We start from the raw sequence: 27,779 nt of genomic DNA, 5'->3' as shown, positions 1-27,779 counted from the left end.
TTTCACATCTTTTTCTGCTTTCATTTCTTGCTGGTTATTCGTTGTAGCTTGCAGCAGCCGTCACAGAGTGCAGTGTAGTCAGATGGAAAGCTTGAAATGTCAGTTGGAGTTACAGATGATCTGTGCGGCACGATTGTGAGGACAACCGTCTGCAACCCCCCCTCACTGTACAATTTAATCAAAGTGTACAATTTCTCCGCCTTTAATCTGAGATCTTAGCTGTCTTTAAATTTGCTTGAAACTGATTGTTATGATAAGGTTCAGATTCAAAAATTGACAGTTTGATTATTTTCCTAAATTGATACAACTACCGTATTTCTAGCTGTGATGGGGGTCACAAAAAGACCCATTGTTTGAGAACAACAAGAAAAAAATCACAGGCTACAGAAAAAAACACTGCCAGACATATTTGTTTAACAAGTCCATCTATATATATATGTTTTTCACCTTTTCCAAATTCGACAAATTGCACCAGTCGGTGTATTTTCAGTAGCATCAAACTTCCAAATGGCTCGGTGAAAAGAAGAATCTCCTTTTATTTGGAAGTGTCAGTGTTTCAGTTGCTTCCCATCTGCTGTTGCTCCTAAATCTCGGCGTTTGGCTGACCTGCGCCTGCCTCCTGCCTCCCGCCTCATCCAGTGCAGCTCTCTGGATGCCGTCCAGGATCGAGTGCATATAATCCCCCAGCATGCACCGAGCTCCCGCGCATCCATCCATCCATCCATCCATCCGTCCGTCCGTCCGCGGCCAGGTTGTTGTTGCCATGAGGACGGAGGAGCAACACGCGAGCCGAAGCCGTGCAGCATCGCGCTCTTCCCTCCCGAGTTTGGGGGTGTTCAGGATGGGACCGCGCAGCTTCCTCACTCCTGCTCGCTCTCAGAGGTATTTTTGGAAATGTTTTTGAGCTCGATGGTTTTTTTTTTTTTTTTTTTTTTCCAGGCGGCGCTGATGGAGCCGTGCTCTCAGCTGTTTGAATCATCTCAGACAGTTTATCAAGGCAGTTTAAAAAGAAAAACAAAGAAGTGCATCTGCATCACAATGACAAGCGCTTCAGTCTGAGGAGAAGGTGAGTTTTGACTCCCGGGTTTGTTTTATTTTTTTCTTTTCCTTTTGCTTTCAGCGAGAATCTCTCTGGTAATTATGTGGCTTTTATACAATCCTCCTTTGTGCCGGCGCTCTCGAAGCTGTTGAGGCAACCCTAAAGACTGCAATATCACCTTTTGTACACTATTTACACTTCCAGGCTCGTGCACTCCCCAGGGGTGTTCTGGAGGAGGCGTCCTCCATCACTCGCTGCCGTCGGCACCGGCAGGCGGACTCTGTCCCACCGTGAAATCTCTGCCTGAAAAGTATTATCTCAGACATTTCAGCCCGCTGCCCCCCCAGCATGTCTGTTTGCTGTTTTTTTGTTAAGTGTTTGAGGCTATCACCATGTTTTTTTGTGGAAAGTCTCCGAGGCGGAAAAAGTAAGTGTTATGTAAAAGTCAGGTAAAAATAAATCGGCTCACAGGAAGAGGAGCAGGTAAACATGTGTGATCTCACCTGTTTCTTCCACTAATTCAAACATCCTGTTGCAGTCTCTCATGTTGTGTGTGGAGTCGCGACCTTCAGAACAACAATGTGTGAGCGAAGCTGCCAAACCCGAGGGTGGCATCACACTTCCAAGGTGTTATTGTGTTTTCTGTCACTCTAAGTGCAATTTAAACCAGCATGTCTCAGCAAATCACACATTTTATGATGAGTTGATCCCCCGCTCAGTTTTTCTGGACAGATCTACAGTTTGATAAATAAGATGTTGTGGCTTTATGGGTTTTTTTTTTTCTAATGTTTTCACATGTTCACACACATCACACTGAAGATGCACGTGTTCTCATGGAGGTGCTTTTTCCTCTAATGAATACATTATTAGAGTTTGCTTTTGTCTCCTCCTACTGGAGAGTGTGGTGACAATGGAAAGAGCTTATGGGTGGATTGAGATTGGTAACAATCTGCAGTTATATCCTTCCAGTCATGCATTTATCTGTCATGAGATCAAAGTTTTAGCAACGTCAAGTCCACAGCCTTTGAACTTCTGGAATCTACCAGCTCTGTTTTTCATTATCTTTTTTCTATGGTTGAATCTTTTTTTGATAATCTGAGCCAGGAAATCACCTGTTGTGTTCCACTGTTGTCATCAGGCACAGACGACACAGAGGTTTAAATTGTCAGAAACCCTGCGTCGTTTCACGGTGGATGAAGCCAAGGTTCTGGCTCAGGAAAGATAAGATGCACATCTTCTTCTTCTTCACCCGAAGCGAAAGTAGAAACTTTCATGCGTGTTGCATCATCCAGGAACAGATAGAAATCAATAAGATCTCTGCCTCGGTGGGTTTGAACACCTTTGCCGAATAAACAAATAAACCCTGAAGTGAGCCTGGAAAAACCTCCCGCCTTCTCCTGTTGCTCTTCTTTTTGAATTTCTCTCATGATAAATTTATGTCGGTTGGCTCAAAATACAGAACGTACAGATAAATGCCAGATATTTTTAATTTTTTAAGAAACGAGCTACAAGCTACTCCCACAGAAACGGCCGCATCAGAGTGAGCAGTAACACCTCAGATGTAATATCTGTGGAGGAATAGCTGTTCTTTTCACATTACTTTTTGCCCCCGAGAGAGAGAGAGAGAGAGAAAGAAAGATGATATTTGCAGGAGCTGCAGCCCTGCAGATAATTCGGTGTCTAAGTCCTCCATGTGATGCCTCATGTGGAGCAGGTTTACACTTTCTCCCACTGTCTGCTGTCAGTCTGTATAAATTAAACAAAAGCAGAGTGAGTATACAACCTGCTGCTCTTATTTTGGGATTTATTGAGTCCTGCTTGAGATGTCAGGCTGAAATGAAACTGTCCGCAAGCCTGCAGACGGTGCTTTCAGCGTCCGGGGTGATGCTTTATGTTGAGCTGCGAGGAACATATGGGTTATTTAATGATGGAAGAAATGACTGCATCCTGAGGGGTGACACTAATTTCTGTTTTTCTCCTCACTAATGGACCCAAGTAGATGAATGAGAGGAGGCGACAGCTGATCTACAAAGTTATATAGGATGAGTTAAGCTCTGCTGACTGAGTGCCAGTTTCATTTGGCCTCATAGAGAATCAGAGATCCACTTAATAGTGGTTTGATTGTGTAATTTATGGCGCTTACGTCAGGACAAACACAAACAAGTGCTAAAGTTAGACCCTTAATTAAAATGATATGGCTTATGCCACTATACCCCGAGTGGTTAGAAATCTTGGCTCGAAGCAAAAAGGTTCCAGTTTGAATCCGGGTTTGGGTGATTTTTGTGTGTAGGTTTCATATTTTCCATCAGTAGGAATTGAAGTGTCTCTCGGTTCCTCCTCAGTCTAATGCTGCACAAGCGCTGTATTGTGAGTTCCGTTATTTGTCTTTCAAGTGAAAGAAAGATTCCAACACGACTGTCCGTTTCATTTATCCCTTCGGGAACCGTATGTGCAGAAAAACAAGTCGAGATGAATTGTTCACGTACGTGCTACTCTGAACCTTGTGCTGCCCATCTTCCAGAGCGAATCAAGGTGAATCAGGTGTGAAACTGTCAGGTTAATAACGGCCATGAACCAAATCCGTGATGGGATGAATACACGGGACAGAAGGTCAGAAGAGTCAAGATTCAGAGTCTCGATTTGAAACGTTGATAGAGAATCGACTATATGAATAACTAATAAGTTCAAACAAGTGAGAAGACAAACGTGCCTCTTAACCAAGGTGTGTGACCTTGTAGCAAAATAGGAAAGAGAGATGCAAATACTGCATAAAGAAATAGAAAATGAGTACAAGAGACACAAAAAACAGAAGATTTAGTTTTTACAGAACATGATAACACTGTTTTTACAGCTGTTTTTTTTTTTCTCGCACATGCAGGCAGGCCACCAGATGTTTGAGAGGTCTGTCGTCCACCAAAGGCTATGCTGGGGAGCTCTCTACCTGCTGGCGGCAGGCGTGGCGTTAACATCTGAATCCCGCTGGCTGTGCCCACCGTCCTGCCGCTGCAATGCCGCGCTGCTGGAGGCCAGCTGCTCCAGCGGTCAACTCCCGTCCGTACCCGATGATCTCCCGCAAGAGGCGAAGCTACTTAACTTGACCAACAATACGATCAAGACTCTGGAGCGTCGGCAGTTCCACACGTCAACACAGCTGCTGGACTTGGATCTGAGTGACAATCTGTTGGCAATCCTCGAAGCTGAAGCCTTTCTCGGCCTGCAGAGCCTGTTGAGGCTGCGTCTTAATCACAACCGCCTGAAGATTATTCCAGTGGGAGCGTTCGCCGGTTTGGCAAACCTGCAGTTGTTGGATATAAGCAGCAATCAGATCCTAGTTTTTCTAGACTTCACTTTCAGTGACTTGGCGAGCCTCCAGTTTCTTAAAGCAACTGAGAACGACTTAGTTTTTATCTCTCGTCAGGCTTTTACTGGACTGGGCAGCCTGCAGGAGCTGTACCTGGATGGCGGGAACCTGACCGCTGTGCCGACAGAGGCCCTCGCACAGCTGAGGGTGCTGAGACGGCTGCATTGTTACCGACTGGGCCTCAACACGCTGCCGAACTACTCCTACCGCCCCCTGGTGCACCTTAAAGAACTGGTCATTTCTCATTGCCTCTGGCTTGAGGCGCTGTCAGGAAACAGCCTCTTTGGTCTAAATCTCACATCTCTAAGCATCACGCACTGCAACCTGAGCGCTGTGCCCTACATCCCTTTACATCATCTCGTATATCTCGTATACCTTGATCTCTCTTTCAACCCTATCACCTACATTCACGGGAACCTTCTGGGAGACCTTCTCCGGCTCCAGGAGCTGCATCTCATCGGGGGCTCGTTGCTCCGGATTGAGCTTGGAGCGTTCGGGGGATTGGTGCATTTCAGATCGCTGAATGTGTCCGGAAACCTTCTCACCACACTGGAGGGAGGAGCCTTCCATTCAGTGGACGCCCTGAAAACTCTCGGGCTCGATAACAATCCGCTGGCGTGTGACTGCCGTTTGCTCTGGATGGTGCGAAGGCAGCCGTACGTGGACTTCGGCGGACGCCGGCCGACTTGTGCTACCTCGGTTCAGCTGCAGAGCTGGGACTTCCTGGAGTTCTCCCGGGACGAGCTCCAGACTCTGCTCACCTGTCGACAGCCCCGAATCCTAAACCGCAAACCTCAAGAAGTGCGGGTGGACCAGGGACACACGGTGGAGTTCCACTGCAGTGCGGACGGTGATCCCGTGCCTTCCGTCAGCTGGCTCAACCCGCAGCTCAGACTTTTATCGCCCGATGGCAGAATACGAGCTCTCTCCAACGGCACGCTGGAGGTTCGTTACGCTCAGCCTCAAGACAGCGGTACTTACCTGTGCGTGGCGTTGAACGCAGCGGGAAACGACAGCCTGACAGTCAGCCTTCTTGTCCGAGCATTCACCTCCACATCAAGGACCCCCTTCCGTCTCAAAGGCTGGCCCGTGCTACCGTCGTCCCCTCCGGACAGGGCCGCCAACGAAAAGCTCCCGTTCGATGTCAAGACTCTGCTGATCGCAGCAACCATTGGCTTCTTCTCATTTTTCAGCTCTGTGAGCTTGTGTTTTGTTTTCATGTTGTTTTGGAGTAAGAGCAAAGGCCAAATTAAACACACAGCCACCATCGCATACGTGCCCCGAAGCGCCGTGTCGAATGGAGGGACCAGCAACAGGCAGGAGACGAGCCGGTTCACCATGAAACTCATATGAGTGAACTGATAACACTCATATTTTCTCTCGATATGACTGCACTCAAGGCTTATTTTCATTTCACTACATGGACTGAAATGATTGCATTTTATTGTTTATTGCTCTTTCAGATTATGTTTTATAAGGTTTGAAAATATTTGCATGTTCTGTAACATTAAGTTAAATCAAGCAGAAGACAAAGAACGATTAACGTTTGCCCAAAATGAGATTGTAAGTAATGTAAACCGTTGCAATTGTCGTTAAACACAAAAACTGCACTGTAGGATGTAAAACAGACAAGTGATTGTATTTAATGCATGTGAATGTGGAAAAGTAAGATTCTTAGTTGATAATGTATTACTTATAATTACTTATTTGCTGTCACGAATCTTCTAATTTGCTTTTATTTGTTTTCTAAAAAGCAAGCCACCTTATATTGTATTATATTAACATGTTATTTCTTAATCCGACTTTACTTTTTTGGTGGTATTTTCATAGTACAACAGTTATTCTTCTTCCGCTGTTAATACTTTTAAAATAATGAAAAGTTTATCTTTTTTTGTGGGGTATCCTTTCTAAACCTTGTTTTTGTTGAGTACAATAAAATTATTTTTTTCTTTTGTATGATTTTTTTGTGGTGTTTGTTCTTTTGTTTTTCGAACTTTATACAATAATCATCTTCAGCCTGTAAACTACTACAGCACAAAAATGCAGTTTATCAAAATTTTTAAGCTTACTGAAATTAAGGACAAATGTTTCACAACTGAATTATTAGCATATTTCAATAACTTATTTAATGTTTATTTTAAGTATATCTTCTGATTAATCTTTTTTTTCACTTCACTTTTTAATTTTACATACGACATGCACTATTGAAATATTAGCAATGACAATGAATGGCAAGGACAGTGAATTTATAAAATTTTACACAAATGTTGCTTGAGTTCCGAACAGTGAAAAGATTAGATATATTCAAAGATGTTTATCACAGATTGCAACAAAATATCGTGCAAACTAGGAATAGTTACATTTGAAAAGTTGTTTTACACTACTTGGGCCACCAGAAAACTGTGGTCTGTGCCCTGATACAGTTCATTGATGGATTTTTACAACAGATAAATAATTCCTCTTTACTACCACAGTCATTATTAATATAGATTAATCAATTCTGTTCATTCATCAGTGATTATAACCTCATGGAACCTGGTGAGTATAACTTGTTCATTTCACGTTATAAGAAAGTTGTACTAGTTTTCCTAAAGTTCGTTTTTGCAGTGTCTTTGAAATTCTGACCCAAGACTAAAATCAGCCCATAGTAAACAAAACACTAACATCTTTGTCCAAATGAGTTTGAAAAAAAAAAATCTCCCTAACACCCAGTAAAACCATTGTGTTTCAGCCATAAAGCAAGAAAAAATGTGCACCTTTTGTTGTCTGGGCTTCGTTTGAGAGATGTAGTCGATATACATTTTCAACCAGACCCTCTTTTTCTTCCTCCATATTTGCAAGAGAGGAAATAGTAACACATGCCTCTTGCGGAGGAATATTTAATCTAGGACCAAAAATAGTTATGCAAATGAAAACACGTAGCTATCAATCATATGTCAGGATGCAAATGCATTTTGAAAAAAGTTATTTTTCTGCTTGAAAAATGGCAAACTATGTAACTCAATATTATGATTCAAATATGAATTGTAAATGAAATATAGATACATATAAATATATATATCAATAAATGTAGTTGGAGTATAAAATGAATTGGTGTTTATATATGACCCCATAATTAGTCGTGGTTATTGTGTGAGCATTTAATGCAACCACAGTGATAAATGTGAGCATAATAATGCAAAGTTACAAACGCTGCTGTTTGTCTTTGGTATATAGAACATGCAAATAGATAAAAATAAATAACTCAATATTCAGTAACATTTTATTGTGACCGTCAGTGGTCTTTTCTGGCTCATATTGATGAAATGAAAAATTATGATTTTGAATTTAAAAAATAAACTATCTTTTGGAAAATAATCCTCATGAAAAAGGAGCTCTTTAAATGGAAGGTTAAATAAAATCGAGGACACGTTTTCAAAACACTCGCAGTTTTATTCTGAACACCCGGAAGTACATCCGCTGCCCCGGAAGTGATTCTTCAGAAACAAATCCTGTATGATGTTGTTAGCCATTAGCTGCTAGCGCCTCGCTAAAATCGCTTTAACTACAGCCTAAACTCAGCGTGATATTTCACAGCGGAGTAGTGGTAACTGATACCACTGAAATTAAAGCGAGCTACAACAAACCACCGAGTCAGTGCGCCGAAAAACAGGCAGTTATTCCAGCTTCACCGTGCAGTCGATAGCGGCTGAAGTACCAGAGCTAGCCAGCGTTAGCTGTGTTTTCTAACATCCAGCCATGAGTCTGGCGGGGAGCCGTGAACCCAGAAAGACTGCGGGGAACCGCATGTCCAAACTACTGGATGCTGAAGAAGAGGACGAGTTCTACAAAACAACTTATGGAGGCTTCAATGACGTGAGTGACCAAACTGACACTACTGCAAGTTGTAATGAATGAAATGGAGACCTGCTGAATGGGTGTGCTGTGGACTGGTCATGAAGAGAAGCAGTCATTTATTTTTCTGTTAGGCTTCACGGGAGACATACAGTGATCTTTAATCAGTAATTTTACAGATCTGACAGCGGAGCTGCTCATCTTTCTGTTTATTATTTTGTTTGTGACCATTCCTCTTTTAAGAATTTAAATATGTTTTGAGAGGTAAAACGCAAAGAAAAAAGGATTGATCGCTCTTATCTCAGATTTATTGAATTTCTGTCTTGAAATGAAATGTCCTGAAGTAGGACTGTCGACTATTTTACTAAAGTAGCTCAAAATATTTTAATGCACGCGATTTCTTTTCTCTTTTATTGCACAATTTGATTCAAGTAGGAACACGTGAAGTGAAATGTTATGACAACTTTTTGAACAATTTGACGCATGTCAAAATGTAATATTTCTTGCGATATTTATTTTTACTTTTTTGCCTTTAGGCCCCAAGCTTCACAATTAAGACACAAATAACGCTTCAAACTTTTTAATTTGAATGTGTAAAGTAAATAAATAATCCAGTTTTCAGTCATGTTCAAATCTCATTTAACTGATAAAATGTGGAAAAATCCAGACATTTATTTGTAGGTTTTTTTTGAACGGTTTTCTCTAACTTCTGCAGTAGTTATTATCAGTTCATGATAAATGTATTCATTCTGCTGCTGTTGTTTCTTTGGCTGCAATATTAAAGTCCTTTAAGTGAGTTTTATGTAATCCTCAAAATAGATTCTTAATTATGTGCTGAAGCCTTTAATTAAAGCTGTAATGAGACACTTGTTGGATCAGCTGTCTTAAATCATTATCATTATTGTCAGTGCTTTGAGGTCTGTCTTTGGCTTTAAATTTGGCCCTGGGCAGGAGACGTCTGTTTTGTTAGACATTATATAAAACGAGCAAAAACACATCTGTGAAATGTTTAAATTTCTAATGGAATTGCACAAAGGTCAGATGTATAGCTGAGTTGATAACCTAAATGAGTACAAGTTGATTGCTCATTTTACTGTTATGATGATACACGGAAGAGCTCCTGTGTTAGACCGCATAAGCTGTGTACCCAGTATCTTCTTCAGTATGTTCATCTCAAAGTCCCACCACTGATAAATGTTATCCCCTGTACCCAGATTTACTTGCATAATCCCTGCAGTTAATGCAAACAGCTTAGTGCGGAGCTTTAAAAAGCTATCTCTGACTTAAGGTTTTGAAATTTGAGATATCAAAGCAAATTCACATTAACACAACCTGAAATGTGTGTGGGGAAAATAGTCTGCAGAAATGTGTTATATGAAATTATTCCATTGTCATCTAAAACAAAGAAGCCACATCTACTCAATTTTATTCTGGTTTCTTAAACTCTGAGTTATGTTACACTTTGGACAGATCACCAGTCCACACTGATAAGCCTCCATGGTCCAACTGGACTTCTGTCATTGTATTTTTTGTATTTTAATTTAAAAAGATGAGATGACTGTAAAGATTTTCTCAGCTGTAAAGATGAGCAGGATGTGACTGGATACCAACCTTTACTGTTTCACACCCAGAGAGAGAAGAAAAGCCCACACTGCACTGTGTGGCAGAACACACCACACAGCCTGCATTTACATTTTGTGACTTACATTTTAAATTACTAATATTGCTTCCTCAATTTACAGCCTTGCTTATTTTCATGAAACAGCTGCTGGTTCAAAGGTCAACTTGTGTGGGGGGATTTGGCAGCGGCTGCTCTGGCAGTTCTGACAAGAGTGGTTGGATTTATTAAAAAAAAAAAAAAAAAATCATCTCAGAATCCGTGGATCCTGAGACGCCTTCGTCATCTCTGCTGAGACTCCGATGAAACGGTGTGACCGTGTCTGTGGACATTCTCATACTTGAAGGACAGTCTGTTCTCCAGCATTTTCAACTTGTGGCCCGTTCTGCTGTTTCCTATCACAGTAGATCTCACGTGCACGTGCTGTCAGAATTTCCTCGCCACTTTTGTTCGTTCACCTCATTTAGTTTTTACACAGCCCTCACATTTAAACTTTGTACCTTCAGAAAAAACAACAACAACAACAACAACAAAATATTGCAGTATTCATGACTGCTAGCTTGAAGGATAAAAACAATGTATATACACCTGAATCCAGTATATATCTTGTAGGGTCTTGTGCTAACATCTTCGGTCCTGCACGTGTTTCCTTTTCAGGAATCGGGAGACGACGAGTACCACGGAGAACACTCGGATACGGAGGACGAGGTGGACAGTGACTTTGACATCGACGAGGGCGACGAGCCAGACAGCGACCAGGAGGAGGACGCCCCGCGGAGGAAGAGCCGCGTCGTCACTAAAGCTTACAAGGTAACGTTCACGTATATGAGAAGCAACGACAGCAGAAAATCAATTAAACTAATGAGGGCCGCGCTTCTACCTGAGAACTCTCTGAATAACAAGCAGGCCGTCTTTGTTGCACTCTTGTATTCCTCTCCACATATTTGCAGCCTGAACATGGAAACTGTGTGTTTTTCTCTCCAACAATCAAATTTAGCAGCCGCCAGCTTGTTTTCATCCCTTTGTTGCTCTCCAAAGTCTTTTTAGCACATGTGCACCTTTTCAGCTTGATACAGCTCCACACACACACACAGAGCCCTGAAAGCTGCGTCTTACAGTCGGCGCTCTGCAGCCCCTCTGGAGCCGCCATGAAATCCTCTCAAACAGCAGCTGATAGAACAGACAGCGCAACAGATTTCACGACACATTTTTATAGGATTTTCACATCCTTTTGGGGGGGAAAAGTGCTTATTTTGCCGATTAGTCATTAGCGACTGAACACAGGCTTGTTCCGATGTCTTATTTGCTCCAATGGTGGGAAGGAAGCGCGCAGACGACGCGGGGACTGTGCTCACAACTGTTCAGTGACGAGGCAGATTTGTAATTAATAGGCTTTCTTTTTAAAATTCAATTTAAGGAGCCTATTAAGGTGGCAAAACCCAAACCCAAGAAACCCCACGAGGAGCAGAAGAAGACGGAAAAAAGCAAAGTGGAGCTAAAGAGGAGGATCCCTCAAGAATTCCAGGATTTTGCTGAAAGTAAGATCTTATTTACATTCTAGTAACACATCAATGAATTGTGCCTTTGCGTTCTCTTGTTAAACTGCACTTTTTTGCTTCGCTGTAGCTCGTAAGTCCGTGCGTCAGTCCACCAGCGAGCACACGCGCAAGACCAACCTGCGGCTTCAAGAGCGTCAGGACGCCCCCCGGAGGCGGCGGGGCGCTCACCGCGACAGACCCCTGACCCAGGAGGAACTGCTGGCCGAGGCGAAAATAACAGCCGAGGTCAACATCCGATCCCTCGGTAGGAGAGCGCTTCAACCAGTTCAGCAGAAAATCAACAGAAATATGACAGTAGATACGCTAAGGGGGTTCTGTGTGTTTGTGCTGAGGGCTGCAGTGTTAAAATTCCTCGATTAAAAAAAAAAACTCAAAATGTAATAATTTAGTCTGAAAGTGATCTCCACTTCGTGTCCGTAGAAAACTATGAGCGTCTTGAAGCGGACAAGAAGAAACAAGTCCATAAAAAGCGGCGTTTTGAGGGGCCGACGATCCGGTACCACTCGGTGCTCATGCCCCTCGTCTCCCACTCAGTCCTGAAGGAAGAAAACGTCGACGTGGAGGGGTATGTACGGCCCGCGCTCAGCCACTTGGCTTTAAAAGCAACCTGCCAGATGTTTTGTTGACCTTTCTGCTGCTCTGTATAATCTGGCTCGTAAGTGTTTAATCCCGTTTCCGTGGTGTCGGCAGTGAATCTCATGAGTTTGATTGACAGCAGGTAAAACCAGTGAGGAAGTCACTGCAGAGACGAATCCTCTGGAGACAAAATTTCACGGCGTGCGTCTGTCTAATGCGTGTCGTTTTGACCTTGTTCCAAAGTCTGGATCAGGACGTTCCTCAGACGGCTCCTCAGAATCCCGCCACGCCCTCCCAGCAGCCCGCCGGGGGCCTGTGCTCCCGCACCTACATCACCTTCAGCGACGACGAGGCCTTCGAGGCGGCCTTCCCGCACGGCGCCCGCTCCAGCCCGCAGCTGCCCGTCCAGGAGGTGTGTCCCGTCACCCACAAGGCCGCGCTGTACCGCGACCCGGTCACCGACATACCGTACGCCAACACGCGCGCCTTCCGCATCATCCGGGAGGCGTACCGCAAATACGTGGCCGCCCACGGCTTCCCGAACACGTCGGGAGGCTCGACGGGACTGGAGTCCTCGGCGGCGAAGGGCGCGCGGCAGAAAATGGTGGTCAAGCAGAGCGCCGCTGCGACATAAAGGACTTCAAAACAGGCACAGACGTATGTTTTTTGTTTTTTTTGTTTTTTTTTTAATCTGGAAAATGCCCGCCGGTCTGGACCTTTCGTTGTTTCTTCCCTCAGTCTCGTCTCAGCGTAACAAACTGCAGAGTTCTGGGGGTTGAACAGCCTGCCACACTTGGATTTAAGAACATTAAAAAGTACAGCAAACATGAACACAACCAAGTCCTCCGAACTGCACACGGCCTTATTCTGGAAGCACCTGTCTGTGTGTTTGTCGGAGATAAAGACGACCCAGGTGCAGTGGAAGAGACGCCGCCACTGTCTGGGATCCAGGATCAGGGCGGATCTGCACGTTGGCAGCTTTTCTTTTCCTCAAGATGACTTGTATTTTATACTCGTTAAATGTGTTTGTTTCTACAGTTGTACAACAGGAAAAAAATAAATGATTGAATTTTGAAATGATTAAGCTTCACTAATTCCTTGTCGTTAAAGTACACCTCACAATAGCAACAGCTGAGAGAAACGAAACATTTTAGCTGATCTGATAAAAACAAATTAATTTTTTTACTAACCCAAACTGTTCTTGGAGTTGCTGAAGAACATGAAGCAGTTTTAGGCCCAAGCAGCTCCAGTTTTTTGTGTGTCTGACGCATCATTGTGACAGTTTCAGCTGATCAAAGCCTTCGCCGCTTTAATTCCTTCCTTTTGTAACATATTGCCAAAACATGCGTGAAATACCCCTCTGTTCTGCGATAGTGCCAAAAAAAAAAAAAAAAAAAAGACCCGTCTGCTTTCCCGTCCTCGTTGCTTCTCTTGATGTTCGCTGCGGTGGTTTTTTGTGGATTTTTTTTTTTACTACTGCGCCCTCTTATCTGCTCACCGCTTCTCTGAACAGACACTGGAATCTAAATAAAGCAGATACTTTTACAAGCATTTTGAATATGTTCAATCTGGTTATGAAGCTTTTACAAAATGGGATTTTTTTTTCCCTCCTCCCTACATTCATTGTTAAGAGCAGAAAATTGTTTGGGCTTCAGTGGGCTTCATAATAAAGCCATGCTGATCCCTGTAGGACCCCAAATTAGATTTTCTATATTTATTCTAGTCGGTATACAATCACAGAGCACCAGAGTCACCCCTGCCGGTGTCCTTTTAGCCTCCGCTTCATAAAAAGGCACTGGGGAACAGAAATAATAAAACGTTATGAAATCGCAGGGCAGGAATTAGTCAGGGCTAAAAATCACACCAGCACAACAAATCCTTTCTGCCTTGTGTCTGCTAATAGAAACTACGAGTTCGGCCTTCAGATTCGCTGGCAGATTAAAGTATTTATACTTTAACGGGGAACGTGACGGTCATGCTGACCTTTCAGGCAGAAACTTCACCTTCACAGAAAAGCTCCCACATTTCTCAGTCCAGTGCCGAAAGGATCGCGCTTTCCTCCTGTTTTGCTGATGATGGTGAGGTCTCGTAAACAGTCAGTTCTGAGATACGAGTAACCGGGCTTCTGATGCTCCAGCTTCGTTTGAGCCTTTTTTCTTTTTTCACAAAAATGTCTGCAGGAATCTTTGATATTCAGGCCCAGCTACTGTACTTCTCAACCTTGTATGTTTTTTTTGAAAGCTGACAGAAAATGTTTTCTTTTTATAACTTAAAGGAAAAAACCTCGGTTGCCAGGAGGAACTGGATCTCACGTCTGCACCGACGAGCCATAACATTATGACCACGGCGTGATTACTGCTGATTTCATCGTGCCGCCCGTTGATTTGTGGGACACGTCAGACAGGAAGTGAACAGTTTGTCCTCAAACTTGGTGCAGCGGAAGCTTAAAAAAATGTGCAAGTGCAATAATTTGTGAGAGTTTGAGAAGGGTCAGATTGTGATTGCCGGGTGACTCAGCCTGAACATCTTCAGAGCCGCGGCGGCTCTTGTGGGGTGTTCTCAATCAGTATCAGAGAAAAGTGGTCCGGGGAAGGAGAAGCAACGAGTCCGTGTTCAGCCAACACTCTCTGATACATCGAGACTCCATTTTTGCTCAGGATTTTAAAGGATCCACTGCATAGTTATTTTATTTCTGCCCTTTCAGGACACCCGAGGTGAATTTATGTCAGAAACATCAAAGCTGCAACAGTCTGACTCATTTACATTGAGGTTGAATGGTGGGACTGGGCAGAGGTTTGCAGAGAAAATAAAAAGGGGGAAAGAGTCATAATGAGATGGTGAGATAGACGCCGTATAAACCATAAGGAGCTTTTAATGCTAAGAGGATTTTGAATCGTATACGCAGTTTTGACCGGGAGCCAGTTCGACCGGAAAAGAAGAGGAGTAAACATGTCGTGTGTATTTGTTTATGTGATGATCCCGGCCACTGCACACACATCATTGTCACATTTTCACATTTCATCAGCTGTGATGCTCTCAGACCGCAGGAAGATTATTTATAGTCAAGGGAAATGTTGAGTTTTTACCTGTGTACTCACACTTTTTAAGTTTCGAGCCTCTTCTGATTGCTTGTGCTTTTGTTGAAGGTGTCAGTGGATGAGGACCTTTTCAAAATACTGTCACTTGACACTGTTGCTGATAGGCAACACATTTATTAAAAACAGTGATCTGGGAGGAAAAAAAAAACAAGTGAATAATCTCTTACATAAAGCCTATTAGCATAATTATGAATATTGATTTAATGCCGCCATTAATAGTAAAAATGCCACATTTTAAAAGGGGTTGTGAAGGCATCATAACAAAACGGGTGGCTCGCATGACAGCAGCGGCAAAAAAATAAACTTTCCGTCTCCGTTCAGGTGTTTTCTTTTTTTAATGCAGGCGACACTGCAGTGCTGCAGGAGGAGTGACGTCTGCAGGACGTCCCGACGGGCCGTCCCACGGCCTGCCCGGCTCACGAGAGCCCCGAAGGCTGAGTTACTTTCAAATAAATGTGAGAAATCTGCTGAGTAAATTCACATGGAATGACAAGAGAACCGGAGAAAGACAATCAGAAGATCCTCACACTGGTGTGATGTAATCCCGTCAGAGACAAACTGTGCTGCTTTGGCAGCTCGAGGAGGTTTGAGAGGAAAAAAAAAAAAAAAAAATCCAAGATATGATTAAAGATTCAAGGAAATATGGATTAAAAAGAAAGTCAGTGGGTGTAGCAGCAAGTAATATCCCTCATTTTATGGCTAAACCCAAGTTCTAATTCAGCACACACTGCTCATTGTCATCTGCATGTTGTTGACTCAAGTTTCACAGTGACACCCCGAGCCAGACTGTAATCCACACAGTGGATCCAATCCTTCACTTCAGGAGGATGCAGATTGGAAAGAACACGCTGCACGGAGCGACGCCGTCACGGTGTCACTTCACATTCATGCCAAACGGCCGCAGCCGCTCTGGAAGGGGGAGAAAATAGTTTTCTTCTGCCTTTTCTTATCTATCATCCTCAATGCTTGTTCTTTGAAAGCACCTGCTGCCCACACACACACACACACACACTGTGCCACTTGCTTTTGGTGAGGCGAGATAAACTCACGCATTAATTCAAAAATAAGTTATCCCTCAAAGCCATTATGATGTCGGGCTGCGACGACGTCCCTGGTGGATAGATGAACATGAAATATGCAGCTGAAATATTTAGCCAGCAGTGTTTTTAGATGAATTATACTTTAATGCTTCCTTAAAAAACAACAACAAAAAAAAAAAAACAACTTCTCATATCCTGCAACATCAGAATGGGGAAAGCTTTGTCTCCCACATACTGCTCGGTGCATATGGTACCAATTGAACAGTTTTCAGAATAGGAAGAGAGGGAACTGCATTATCACCCGTTCTCGTGTGGTAGTTGCCATGGAGACGAGTGTAGGTGGTGTACTGTGCTGTACTCTGTGCTGTACTCCTTCCCTTGTCCTCTCCCCTCTTCTGTAGCCCACCCTCTCTCCTCTGCTATCTGCAACATCCGCACAACTTTAATTCCTCCGCTTTATCTCACATTCTTCTGCTTGTTCTCCTTCCCATGTCTATTATTGGATGTGGAATTTTGCCGTTTTAGCTGCGTCGAGCTGCGGTCAAGTTTAAAAATTTGCACTCAAATAGCACGGAGAGCTCGGATTTAGACGGAGCACAGCAAGTTAATTTGGGATCAGCTCGCCGGTTTGTAAATGTAAACAGTGCAGATCACTACCACACCATGTTCACCTCATTTTTGGAGTGAAAATTCTACATTTCCAGCTGACATCTTTGCTCGTCTTCCTTTGAAGTTTCACAGCATTTTGCTGCTGTGCTCCTCTTCCTCAGCACCTCTTTTCGTTGTCATTCATCCTATATGTTTGTTTGTTGCTGACTGCTCAAGTTCTTACATATGTTATGCTTTGTCAATCGCTTCTTTTTTGCAGGCCGGCTATTCTTTTATCAGTTTCCATGGTGATCCGTGTGTGACTGAGTGAGCGTTGAGAGTGAAACTGTAAGGATGTGTCGTTTCCAGGTTTTCTTCTTGCTGCATTTGATTTTTTTTTCCTTTCCTTCCCTAGGACTGCATGTGCCGTCCAGAGTCCTGAAATAAGACTTTCTCCTGATGTAATTTCAAATCTTCTTCTGCTCGCCGCACTTGTTGTTTGGCGAAGATGGATTACACTTTAGATCCTCATAAAACAATCCCGGTAGACCCTGAATGTGCTCCAGTTTATTCTTGGAATATAGAAGAATGTAAGAAAAATGACTGGCATGTAAACACAGGCCAAAAGTAGCAACACACACACACACACACACACACACTGCAAAACCCTTCTCATTCAGTGCATTTCTAACAGATCAAACGTTTCAACGTTCAGTCATTGATTTTTTGCCATTCATGAAATGGTGATCATGATGTTGAAATTATCCCAAAAGGCTGATGTTTGTAATGTAAAGGATTAAAAACCTTACTGGGATTTCCGGGGTTTACATAACAGCCTTTATACATTCCCACAAAATAATCTATGACACATGCAGCAACAATTACCATTAGATCCTTATGTAACATGTTTACATCGCAGATATCAAAAATGAAATCCTTTGAAGCACAACAATAGCTCTGGCCCCCACATCTCTGGACCTATATGGACATTTCTTTTTTCTTTTTTTGTTGTTTTTTTTTTGGCACATTCACAGTCACAAGAATGAAATCCAATTACAGACTATTACAAACCAAATGAGTCACCCACAGGCGCCGATCCGCCCTGTGTTTTTTGGGGGGCTATTTGAGTTCTCTGAACACAAAAAGCCTCACTTGGTACCAGAAAGGAACATTTCACATTTTATAGCAAGTCTTTCTTAAATAACCCTCTGCGGCCCAAATGCACATCGAAGGTCTTCGGCTGAGAAAATACTTTCTGATTATTCAAAATAAAGAACAAACTCTAGTAGGAACATTGTGCAAAAACCTTCTACCGTTGACCAAGAAGATTATCCAAGGATTAAAGCAGTTAGTCAAATCAATTGTGTATTTTTGGAAGCTATATTTTGTGTGAGTCAATTTTGATTTAGCAAGGAATCACTGTTTTTACACAAGATGAAAATCCATTTATTTTAAACACCGGCTCAGGCTCTGAATACATTAAATCTTCACTGTTCCAGGCTAAATAAATAGTTTCGCATCAGACTGGTGGGAAAGACCTCAAGCTTCACAGTGTTATGTTATGTTACTGCTCAGGTTAGAGAAGCCAACAGACTGGGTTAAAATCACAATAAAGCTTCACAACATGCCAACATAAGCTTTGTTAAATGCTTTTCCACTGGATATGAACAGTTATCTCAAGTTCTCCTTGCCCCGTTTCCTCCATTGCTTTGATCCTTTTAAGTAGTAAAAAAATGAACACTATGATTTCTACAACTCCTAGAAATGCACTTACTGTTACCCTGTGATTAATGTTACCTTCCGAGCAAGTTCAAAAAAACACTAAATATTTCAAAATGTCCTGGATGAAAAACCATCCATCCAGCTTGCTTTGTCCAGCTCACTGGAGGTGATCCCAGCTCAACACCCTGAATAGCTGTGGATGATTTTTATCAGACCAGGTAATGTCAAAGACATAAAGATAACATGCAAACTCAACTTGGACTCAAAATGTAGACGGATTAGACGTTATAGGATTGCTCACCAGCCTTATTCATTTGGCTTCGTCAGTTTCTTCTTTGAATATGCAACAGAAACGGACTTGGCCAGTAAGGATGGAGGAGAAGATTTTTAGACCCAACTCCTCTTTTAATTTGCATTACGTGCACTGAAGCTTTGTGAGCAGACCCCCTGATCCATGTAATCTGAAATAGGCACACTCATAACTGATGCATTTACCAGAGGAGCCTTCATTATGTTCAGACTCACCACACACCTGTGGCCCTGCAAGACTTTGAGGACTGTTATCACCAGAAAGCTGCAGTGACACAGAAAGAGATGTTTGATTGTTTCTCATCCACTTTTGCAGATGAAGACACAAATATGCAGGATAAAAATAAAGCCTGGAGATGTTTGGATGCCAACCTTTTGTATTAACGCCCACGCTTCCCATACTACAGCCTCCATGAGACATCTGCATATGGAAGAAGTAACTTAGATGAACTTTGTAACTCCCCTGTCTCATTTCCATTGTAATTACTGGACGCAGTGGGCGCCATTGCTTCCTCTTTTTTTTTTTTATTTATTATTATTTTTTTATTTCTGCTCCTCCAAACTCCGGATAGATAGATAGATGCTCCATCGCAGGGCGGACTCTGCTGCCATTGGAGGCGTCGGTTTGTGTTTGTGTCTATCTTCCACTCCATCTCCGCCCTCCAGGGAAGAGACTTTAGCCTCCACCTCCGTGCACAGCCGCTAAATGAAGACGAAGGTGTGACGGACGGGGAAGCGCGCAGAGGACACGGCGACAGGTTATTTTTTTTTCTTTTCTTTCTTCTTCTTCTTTTTTAAAACCTTCCTTTCCCTCTCTTGGATTATGAGGACGTCGCCACGGCACAGAGGCTGAACTACAGACGCTTTCCAAGACTGAACCTCGCCGGCTGGAAACAAGCAGCGCGTCAAAAAAAAAAAAAAAAAAAAAAGAGAGAGAGATGTGCACGAATCAGATTGTGTTGAATTGCTGCAGCGCGCCTCGGTCCGTGAACGCCGCGGGACGCTTCGTGTTTTCCGGACGCGCTCGCGGGTCCAGCGCGCGCAGCGTGCGGTGAGGCTGTCCGCGGCTCGGAGTTGGCTCAGCCCGCAGGCTTCACCCGCACCGCCGCGTTCATATCGGCGTCAGTAGTATCTGGAGCCACGCAGGGTCGAGAGACCGGACTGAATGCGCCAACAGGAGTTCGTCTTATTCTCAGATTAAAACGCAACGCAGGAAAGAGAGGAGGAGAGGAGAGGGGGAGGTTTACTGTTTTAGAGTCACACGCGTCCAGAACAAATAATTAAGATGACAAAAAGCGTCCCCAGAAGAGATTGTTTCTGTTTCCGAGGAAGCTGCGTCGGGATCACATCACGGTTCCTGGATTGCGACGGAGTTGGAGGAGAAGGAGCCGCGGAGCAGCAGAGGAGAGCCGCTCAGAGGCGAGCCGGGGCTCCAGTGATGGACTGAGCTGCAGGTTTGACAAGTCGAGAAGCAAACCACCCCCCCCAACACACACTGCAGCACAGGTGGGGAAGAAGCGCAGCTGCCCCCCCACCCCCACCCCCAGCCCCCCGTTTGGACACCACAGGTCGGCCTAATGTTTCAGAGAGGACGGCACTGGCCTTTAATTTGGAAACCTTCTCTCAGGTCTGCACAAACTGTTTCTACCTTGGTCCCAAAAAGCAAGTAATCCTGGAACCTCACCTCCCTCCCCCCCTCTCCCCAAGTGCCCTGAAAAGCCCTGCAGGATTCAGTCTGCACCCACAGATGTAACTAATCTGTCAATATTTCTTCACCAGGAAGTCCCGAGATTTAGGGTAAGTGGAGTGTTGGATGTGTGATGCGGAGAGGGGAGACTTGCATGAATCCCCCTCGATTTCAAGTGTCTCATTGAAGTCTAGTGTTCACCTGGTATCAGTGACAGCTGACTGTAGGGAATCCTCGCCAGTCCAGGTGTTGCAGGTGCTCATCCACCTCTCGGAAGGGGGTCTACATCAGCTGGTAATACCTGTGTGAAACTCGGCAGAGCCGCACACAGAGAGGAGGCGTCCACCATCTGTGTCTGTGACGAAGACTTGCAGGCTGCATGACCTCCCATGACACGGTGACGGGTTCAGGCAAAGTGGGACACGGATCAAGGTAGCGAGGATGTGAAATCGGCCGCACGGCGGACAGGAATTTAAGATGTCTTCTCGTTAAGATGCAGCGATTCAGGAAGCGACCAGCTCTCTGTGGAGGAATTCTCCTCAAGACTCCATGTTGCTTAGGTGATTTGGCAGAAAACCACATCTGAACCACTGTAAGGATTTGTTGGCTGTAACCAGAGGCCGCCCCCTCCTTCAGCTTCAGCGGCATGAAGGCTTTTTGATAAGAGTTTCCACAGATGCAGTTCTCTGCATGCACCATTCCAGGATACGAGGCCCCGAGTAGCACATCCTGCATTATAACCGCATTCTGCATGAGGTGCCCGCAAATCCTTACAAAGGGGAATCTACGGAGCGAATAGTGGCGTGGAAAACGCGTCGCATCCCGTTATACACTTTGTAGCTGACGTAGAATTAGACGTGGATGTTCAGTTTGTGTGACGCTTGATCCCTGCACAGACCCGCTGCTCTGCTCCTGTCACGTCTTGACTGCTGCAGTGGGGATCGGTTGCGTTTGAATAAGTTAGACTTCCACGCCATTTCCATGCGCTAATTGCACTGGTGCCTGCAGGTAGCTAATTGGCTCTGAGTGTTGCACATTGAGCACCTGCATGGTCAATAGGGGGGCCTCTGGGAGCTGCTGAACCATTTAAGGCCTTGTCAGGTTACCAGGCATTCCTCCACTGGGTTCGGATCAGGTAGAATCTGATGTTTACCATGAAGTGTCCCAGTTTTTCTGAACCTTTGCACTGGGGTCTCTGCAATTTAGAGGAACAGGGAACATATGTGTGATGTTATTTAGTTTTCTTCCTCTCAGCTGGTAGCCGACAGCCATCATCTCCATGGTCTATAATAATATCACACTTATTGCTCACTGTGGGCCCTCCTCTGTCACACACATCCCCATCTTGAGGCAAAGAAATAAAATAAAACATAATGCAGCGGAAATAGAAGCCCTTCACTTAATGAAATGTCTAAGGCTGCACACTTGACGAAACAAGATAAGTCCGGTTCAGTCTGAGTCATTTGCCCTCTCTGGGTTTCCTCATCCTCCTCCACGTGAAATGGCTATCCCAGTAAGACAGGACAATCTCATACCATCTCTGTATGGAATTATTCTGTTAGCCGAAATTGAAAAGCTGTGAATCACCGACGTCTATTAATCTCTCTCAATTCCCTCTGAATTGTTGAAAATTTGGACTCCTGGCACGCTCGGTCACAGTTGTCAGCCGGGAGCCTGACAGCCGGCAGAGAGCCGCCTCTGCTCCAACACCAAGTTCCCCTCGTAATTCTGCTGTTCTTCAGCCATCTTCAATGCGCCACACGGAGGAAGCTTCTTCTTCCTGCCAAGGACAGAAAGGCTTTGTCAGTCTGTTTGAATGTTCTCCACAAAAAAAATTAATTATTAAAAAAAAAATAAAAATACGAGGAGCTCCTGTCAAAGCTCCTGTCCTGCAATTTTCTCAAATTGTTTCCTTTAGCTGCAGGCCATAAAGCCTTTCCTCAGCCTCATTTTTTTTTAAAGAGAAACTAGTAAAGAAAAAAAAAAGGAAACTAAAGCCAGAAGATAGTTTTACCCTTCTGGTAACTATCCCCCATCCTGATCTCCTGATATGACAACTACAGTCAACCATGCTCGATTTCTGTGTGCAGCTCAACTAGTTACCATCTCCTCCAGCTGGGGCGCACGCTTAAAGAGTCCAGCAAATGTCACAGACGGGCCAACCTGAACCGATTCGCACAGACTGAAGACACATCAATAGACGCTCTCAGCCTTCACGTCACATCTGTGTGGTTTTCAGCCTTCGCTGTGGAGAATAAAGGATGTCCAGAGTTTGACACTACAAAGGCTTATTGCACGTCCGTCTGCTTCAAGTGAAAACTTTCTAAAGTTGCTCAAAATCTGACAAGTGTGGAGATCAAGCGTAATCAAATGGGACGCTTACTGTCGATTTGAAGCTGCTCTCGACAGAACGCGCATCTCATGTTTACTCGTTAAACTTTAAAGATAAAAAATATGAGCATATTTATTCATTCTGCGTCTTGCCATGAGGCAAAAGGCCTGTCAGTGTCGTTTTTATTATTATTTGTGAACAGACAATTAAATCTTTTAATGGGAAAATTTTGGCCGACACAAATTATTATTCAGAACAGAGTATTTTGTTTTATTCTATTTTTTTTTTTAACACATCTTTCAGTGTGCCTGGAGGGGATCTTTAAATGCCGGTGATGTCTGTAGAAATGCTTATCAATTAATCATAGTAGCAGCTTGAGGTTGAGCACTGTTGTGACATTTAGCTTGCGACTCTATAAAGGGCAGCTGTGATCGGCGGAGGAGCCTCTTCCCGTTGTTCCGCAGCACAGAAACTGACATGTTTCATGACAAGTTTGTGAGTCTGTGCACATGCTCCTCACTGTGCCTCATTACATTTGAGTCACGTTTGTTTTCAGAAAGCTCAGTCCCTGCTGGAAGACCTGCTATCTCCAGAATCCTCACACACTTATTATAAGGGAAAGAAATTCAGCTGATTGCATTTTTTTGGATGGTTTAATTTGTGCAGCATGACCCAACATTGTTTGTTTTCTTTAATTTTCTTCCATTATATCATCTCTGTTAATGTTATTTTATCTGTTATTCTCATGTTCATGTTTTTGCTGTCCAAAACTTTTCCGTTGTTGTCGTCATTCTCATGATTGTCGGTCTGCAGATGTCAGTAACCAAAAGAGAAGAAACCCTTGACTTGTGTCTGTGCCATATAGCTGCATGGACACATCTTCAAAGACGTGGCTGCCGCATCAGAGTCAGTTTGGGTTGGTTGGTCAAGCGGAGGTCTGCTGTGGCGGACCTGGAGTTTTAACCCCAAGTGAGTCGGTTTAGTCCGGACCCGGTCACGGTGCGCTCGTCTCCACCCTCGGCTTTGCCCCCGCTGTCATTCCTTCAGCTCTCTCCTCCCATCTGTTGTGATCTAACAAGATTTTTTTCTTTATCTGTTCTATATGTTTGTTTTTTCTTTTTTTTTTATATGTGCCCTTTAGTCCGCTGTTCTCTCTGAAAACCCTGCTGTTGCCAACGGTGAATGAAAGGTTTAACATGCGCTCTAACCTCGACCACACAACACAGCCACACACCTCTGCTTTTCTCTGCTTCGCCTTCTCAGTCCTTTTCAGCGCTATAAAACCCTACAAAGGTACCTCAGTATATTGAGGATTTTTTTTTTTTTTTTTTTTTTACCACTCACTCCTCCGCTGGAGCATCACTCACCCTCCGAGCCCTGCTTTGTCACACTCCTGGAGTTTTATTTTGACATCCTCGAGGTTTGATAGCGCCATTTGCCTTTTACACCAGCTTTGAGTCCTCCTCCCTCCTCTGTGTGTTCTCTTCTACTTCCCCCACATGAAAGCAGCCATTCCTGCTCCCTCTAGGGACAGGGGGGGGGGGGGGGTGAAATAATTCACCATTAGTTAGTGCTCTGTATAAAGCAGTTGTTTGAGTTGAGGCGACCGCAGCGGTGTTTTAGCGGCGATATGAGGAAACAAACGAGGTGGCTGGAGCTGTGGGGGGGACTTCTCAGCGGCGAGACGAGGCAGAAACATCAGAGCGCCGTTGCCGTTGAGGGCTTCCAATTGCCGCTTGATCTCTTTGATTTCGTTCTCAGTTCTTTAATTTGGGTCTTGCTCATTTACAAGCATCGCTGTAATGCCTCTAAATGCATTAGTAAAAATGAAGGTAGTTTGGTGGAGAGCGGTGCACAAGCTGCAAACACGTTCCTATGGTAACTAGGCCACACTCCTCTTGGCTGCTACACACACACACACACACACACACACACACACACAGCAGAAGGACAAGCAGTGGAGAAACAGGCATCATGCTGGAAAACACACATGATGGGCTGCAACTTCCCCGTGTTTATGGAGGTTGCTGCTTTCACGCCGTCCTTTATTTAGCGGTCATGTATATTTGGAAGCGGCGGCGGCTACCTATAGCTCGACGCCGGAGGTGGCTTCCGTGTTTCGCCCCCTCTGCGCTGCTCCAGAAATATCCGTCAGATTTCCAGCCGACGGCAGGTTGTTTCCCCGTGGCTCCTGTGGCGCCCACTCCGGCCCCTCCGCCCACCGCCCCTCCAAAGCCTGCACCTCTGCCTCTTCTGTGCACTTTGCGTTCACTTGATTACAGTGCTGTTTCTAAACATAGCAGCGGCTCTGAACCAGGCACAGTCAGAGGTGTCACTCAGCAGGAACCCACCAGCCTCAGAGTTTAAAAAAATGGATTTCTCATTACGTAATTAAGCGTTATTAACTTTTTAGTGCCCTAAACGTTGGAGTGCACGTACCAGGTTTATATTAAAAGAGCTGTTTTAATCCCTCCGTGTTTGGGTGTGGAGGAAGCATTAAACAGCTGTAATATCTCTTGGCTTTGCATCTGAACGCCGGCAGTGTACATCTCCAGTGCCTTTTCCTGTTTTGGGAATCACGGCTCGCGCTCACACCGTGTCGAAGCTCCCGGGGCTCCCGCCGCCGGCCTGTCAAAGAGCCATGCAGTTGATGAAATGAGGTTTTGCTCCTGTCAGTCATGCCGGCTGATTGTTTGGACGGCGCAGCGCTAACAAGTGTCCTCAACTTTCTGCACACATTGACAGAGTCTGCGGCATTTCAGCAGCTCCAGGTCACGATAGGAGAGGAAGCGTCTTTAATCCAGAGCTTCTGAAGAGTTGCTTATATCCTGTAATGAACATTTATAGAGGTGTGCATGAGAATGGCTGAAAATCTACGTACCTGCCTCCTGTGTTATCTTGAAACGTCGTCTTTTTTGCTCTTCAAATAGTGTTGGAATTCATACTACATAACTTTGTACAATTTCTTTAAAGCTTTTTACACAACATTAAATTGCGTAAAAATAAAAAGCTGCTGCTGGCACTGTAGCCTGGGGTGGTACACAATGTCATAAATCAACAGCAGAAGTTAATTCTCTCCATTTCACTCAATATAGTAGAAAGACTTCTAAAATGATATGGAAAGAGCCAAATTTTATAGTATTTGGGAGAAATTTGACTGTTTTTAGACCCAAACAAGCACATAAATTAGAGCTGTTTGAACTTTCTTGCGGCGTGTTGTTGCCTTCAAATTCAAAATGAGCAAAACTTGATCAGATGATTGTCCAGTATAGTTCATCTAACATTTTTATTCTGTGCTTGTTTACAAAAATAGAGTTGTTGGTTTGGCTACGGGAGGACAAAACATGGAATATATCAGTTATGCAGCATGTAAAAGGATAATGGATAATTTGACCCTTCAAAGGCCACTTCAATGAAAAGAAAACCACCTTACACATAACTGAGCTACAAAACGAAGCATTGCGTGAACAACACACATAACACGAGCTGTTGCTATGAACTGGGTTGAGGAAACAAAAATATCACATTGAATTTATGGTGAGAATAGACAAATCATTAATATATAAAATTGCCCAGGAATTGTGATGTTAACATGTCGTATGTCTGCAGAAAATATTAGTTTTAGACATATATCCATTCATCCATTACTGCTTTATCAAACTCGGGGTAGCGGAGCCCGACGTGGACATTACATGAGGATAACAGACAAAATCCACACACACATGCAAACATAAATATCAGTTACAAATATTATGTGTTCATTAAATATTGAAGTCTGTGTAAAACTAAAGAATAGTCTTTATTTCCTCATTTTTATGAGGATTTGGCAACAAATCAAACCAATTGATTGTCAAATTCTATTAAATGTGTTCGGCTGCTTGTAAATACCATTTAACGACAAATTAAATGTGAATCATGGCTGCACAGGCATGCAGAACACACATATAGTAAATGACTGAAGTGCAGTAAGGTGTGTTTCTGCGCACTGACAGGATTTAAAATCTGAAATAAAAGTGAAATTAACTGATTCATTCACAAAAAAATTGAGATCATCGTCAACTGGAAACCAATTTAGAGCCCTAATTTTCACAGCAGCTGTGGAAGTAAGAAGCACAGAAATCAAGACATTTAACCAAAAACACGAAAGCCAGCAAACTAAACGATGCCGCTGCTTTTTCTAATGGAAAACATGAAGAAAGAAAAACAACATTGTGAACTATTTACGTACACTTATTGCAAACTGTGTACTTTTTACACGTTTAATATCATGCAGTATTGATGCAAATTTGCAAAATATCTGTGTTAAAAAGTAAAAGTCAGAACGACAAATTAGAAATTGAATTGTATTGAACTTGGATTAGTTGGATGGAATTTAGCTTTTTGTTGTGAATTCTCCCGTTTGGTGAAAATTGTGCGTTGAAAAGTAGCAGTTAATCATGAGTCAGGTTCTGCTGACATATTTACATCGTGGACAGTGGGAGCTGTCAGAACAAGAGCAGATTCCCGGGTTGTAATTAGCAGCTGGTTGTTCACATGAACAGTGTTTACTAGTTGGAATATGGCAATTACGCAGACAACATGAATGCGACATGAATGAATCCGCCCCAGCTGGCCCGTCTGTGAGTCACTGGAGGCTCCAGACCAGATGTAACGAGATCCTGCGAGCGTGACTGGAAGCGCTGTCACAAACTGGACCGCACCATCACTACTACCAGCAATCACAACGATGTGAAGCCCACTCAGTTTGTCTGCAGAAAATTTGGCCTCCCACGTTAATGCAGTGAATTAAAGCCACTGTGACTCTGAAATGTGTTGCACACGCGCAGACGGCACCTCAGAGGTGCTTTTATTCTTCTTTTAAAGATGTTTTTCTTTAGGTTTCAGCGTGTCAGTAACAAAAAATCACTCACTCTGGCTTGTAAATGCATCTATTATTTAAATATGTCAAAATGTGACTCTGACTCATTCTGCACTGTACAAGTAGTGACTTTATTTCACCTGTTCAGATGCTAAAAA

At 43.7% G+C, this 27,779-nt stretch overlaps 3 protein-coding genes and 1 long non-coding RNA gene across 8 annotated transcripts in view; 3 read left to right on the top strand and 1 right to left on the bottom strand.

Annotated features, from left to right (window-relative positions):
• The first annotated feature begins 934 nt into the window (after nucleotides 1-934).
• Nucleotides 935-6,229, top strand: LOC115409771 (leucine-rich repeat and immunoglobulin-like domain-containing nogo receptor-interacting protein 1). 2 transcript variants are annotated; one of them, XM_030121050.1, is made up of 2 exons: nucleotides 935-1,066; nucleotides 3,918-6,229. In XM_030121050.1, the coding sequence occupies exon 2, from the start codon at nucleotides 3,930-3,932 to the stop codon at nucleotides 5,751-5,753; it is 1,824 nt and encodes a 607-aa protein (XP_029976910.1). In that variant the 5' UTR covers nucleotides 935-1,066; nucleotides 3,918-3,929; the 3' UTR covers nucleotides 5,754-6,229. The 2 variants fall into 2 exon arrangements, with proteins under 2 accessions (XP_029976910.1, XP_029976908.1); XM_030121048.1 differs by lacking the exon at nucleotides 935-1,066 and having other exon boundaries at nucleotides 3,912-6,229.
• LOC115409774 (uncharacterized) lies at nucleotides 4,415-21,957 on the bottom strand. Its single transcript, XR_003934019.1, has 4 exons — nucleotides 21,802-21,957; nucleotides 18,964-18,967; nucleotides 16,288-16,309; nucleotides 4,415-4,425 (listed from the first exon to the last, which is right to left on the bottom strand). It is a non-coding gene; the product is annotated as an uncharacterized LOC115409774 (long non-coding RNA).
• Nucleotides 7,906-26,744, top strand: vps72a (vacuolar protein sorting 72 homolog a). Of its 2 annotated transcripts, XR_003934017.1 has the most exons (7): nucleotides 7,906-8,255; nucleotides 10,510-10,662; nucleotides 11,270-11,390; nucleotides 11,479-11,655; nucleotides 11,832-11,976; nucleotides 12,231-12,878; nucleotides 26,734-26,744. XR_003934017.1 is itself a non-coding variant. In XM_030121051.1 (6 exons), exons 1-6 carry the CDS (start codon nucleotides 8,139-8,141, stop codon nucleotides 12,619-12,621), a joined length of 1,104 nt encoding a protein of 367 aa, XP_029976911.1. In that variant the 5' UTR covers nucleotides 7,906-8,138; the 3' UTR covers nucleotides 12,622-13,048. The 2 variants fall into 2 exon arrangements, 1 of the variants encoding a protein (XP_029976911.1); XM_030121051.1 differs by lacking the exon at nucleotides 26,734-26,744 and having other exon boundaries at nucleotides 12,231-13,048.
• LOC115409770 (ras/Rap GTPase-activating protein SynGAP-like) overlaps nucleotides 20,298-27,779 on the top strand; it is a 39,196-nt gene continuing 31,714 nt past the window's right edge. For all 3 annotated transcript variants that reach the window (XM_030121046.1, XM_030121047.1, XM_030121045.1), the window contains exons 1-3: nucleotides 20,298-20,371; nucleotides 20,524-20,541; nucleotides 23,629-23,732. In XM_030121046.1, the coding sequence (XP_029976906.1) occupies nucleotides 20,322-20,371; nucleotides 20,524-20,541; nucleotides 23,629-23,732 (172 nt within the window). In that variant the 5' untranslated portion in view covers nucleotides 20,298-20,321. The remainder of the gene's footprint in view (nucleotides 20,372-20,523; nucleotides 20,542-23,628; nucleotides 23,733-27,779) is intronic.

Source organism: Salarias fasciatus, chromosome 22, assembly GCF_902148845.1.
Source record: "Salarias fasciatus chromosome 22, fSalaFa1.1, whole genome shotgun sequence".
NCBI lineage: Eukaryota > Metazoa > Chordata > Actinopteri > Blenniiformes > Blenniidae > Salarias > Salarias fasciatus.
This window is presented reverse-complemented; position numbering and strand designations above follow the sequence as displayed.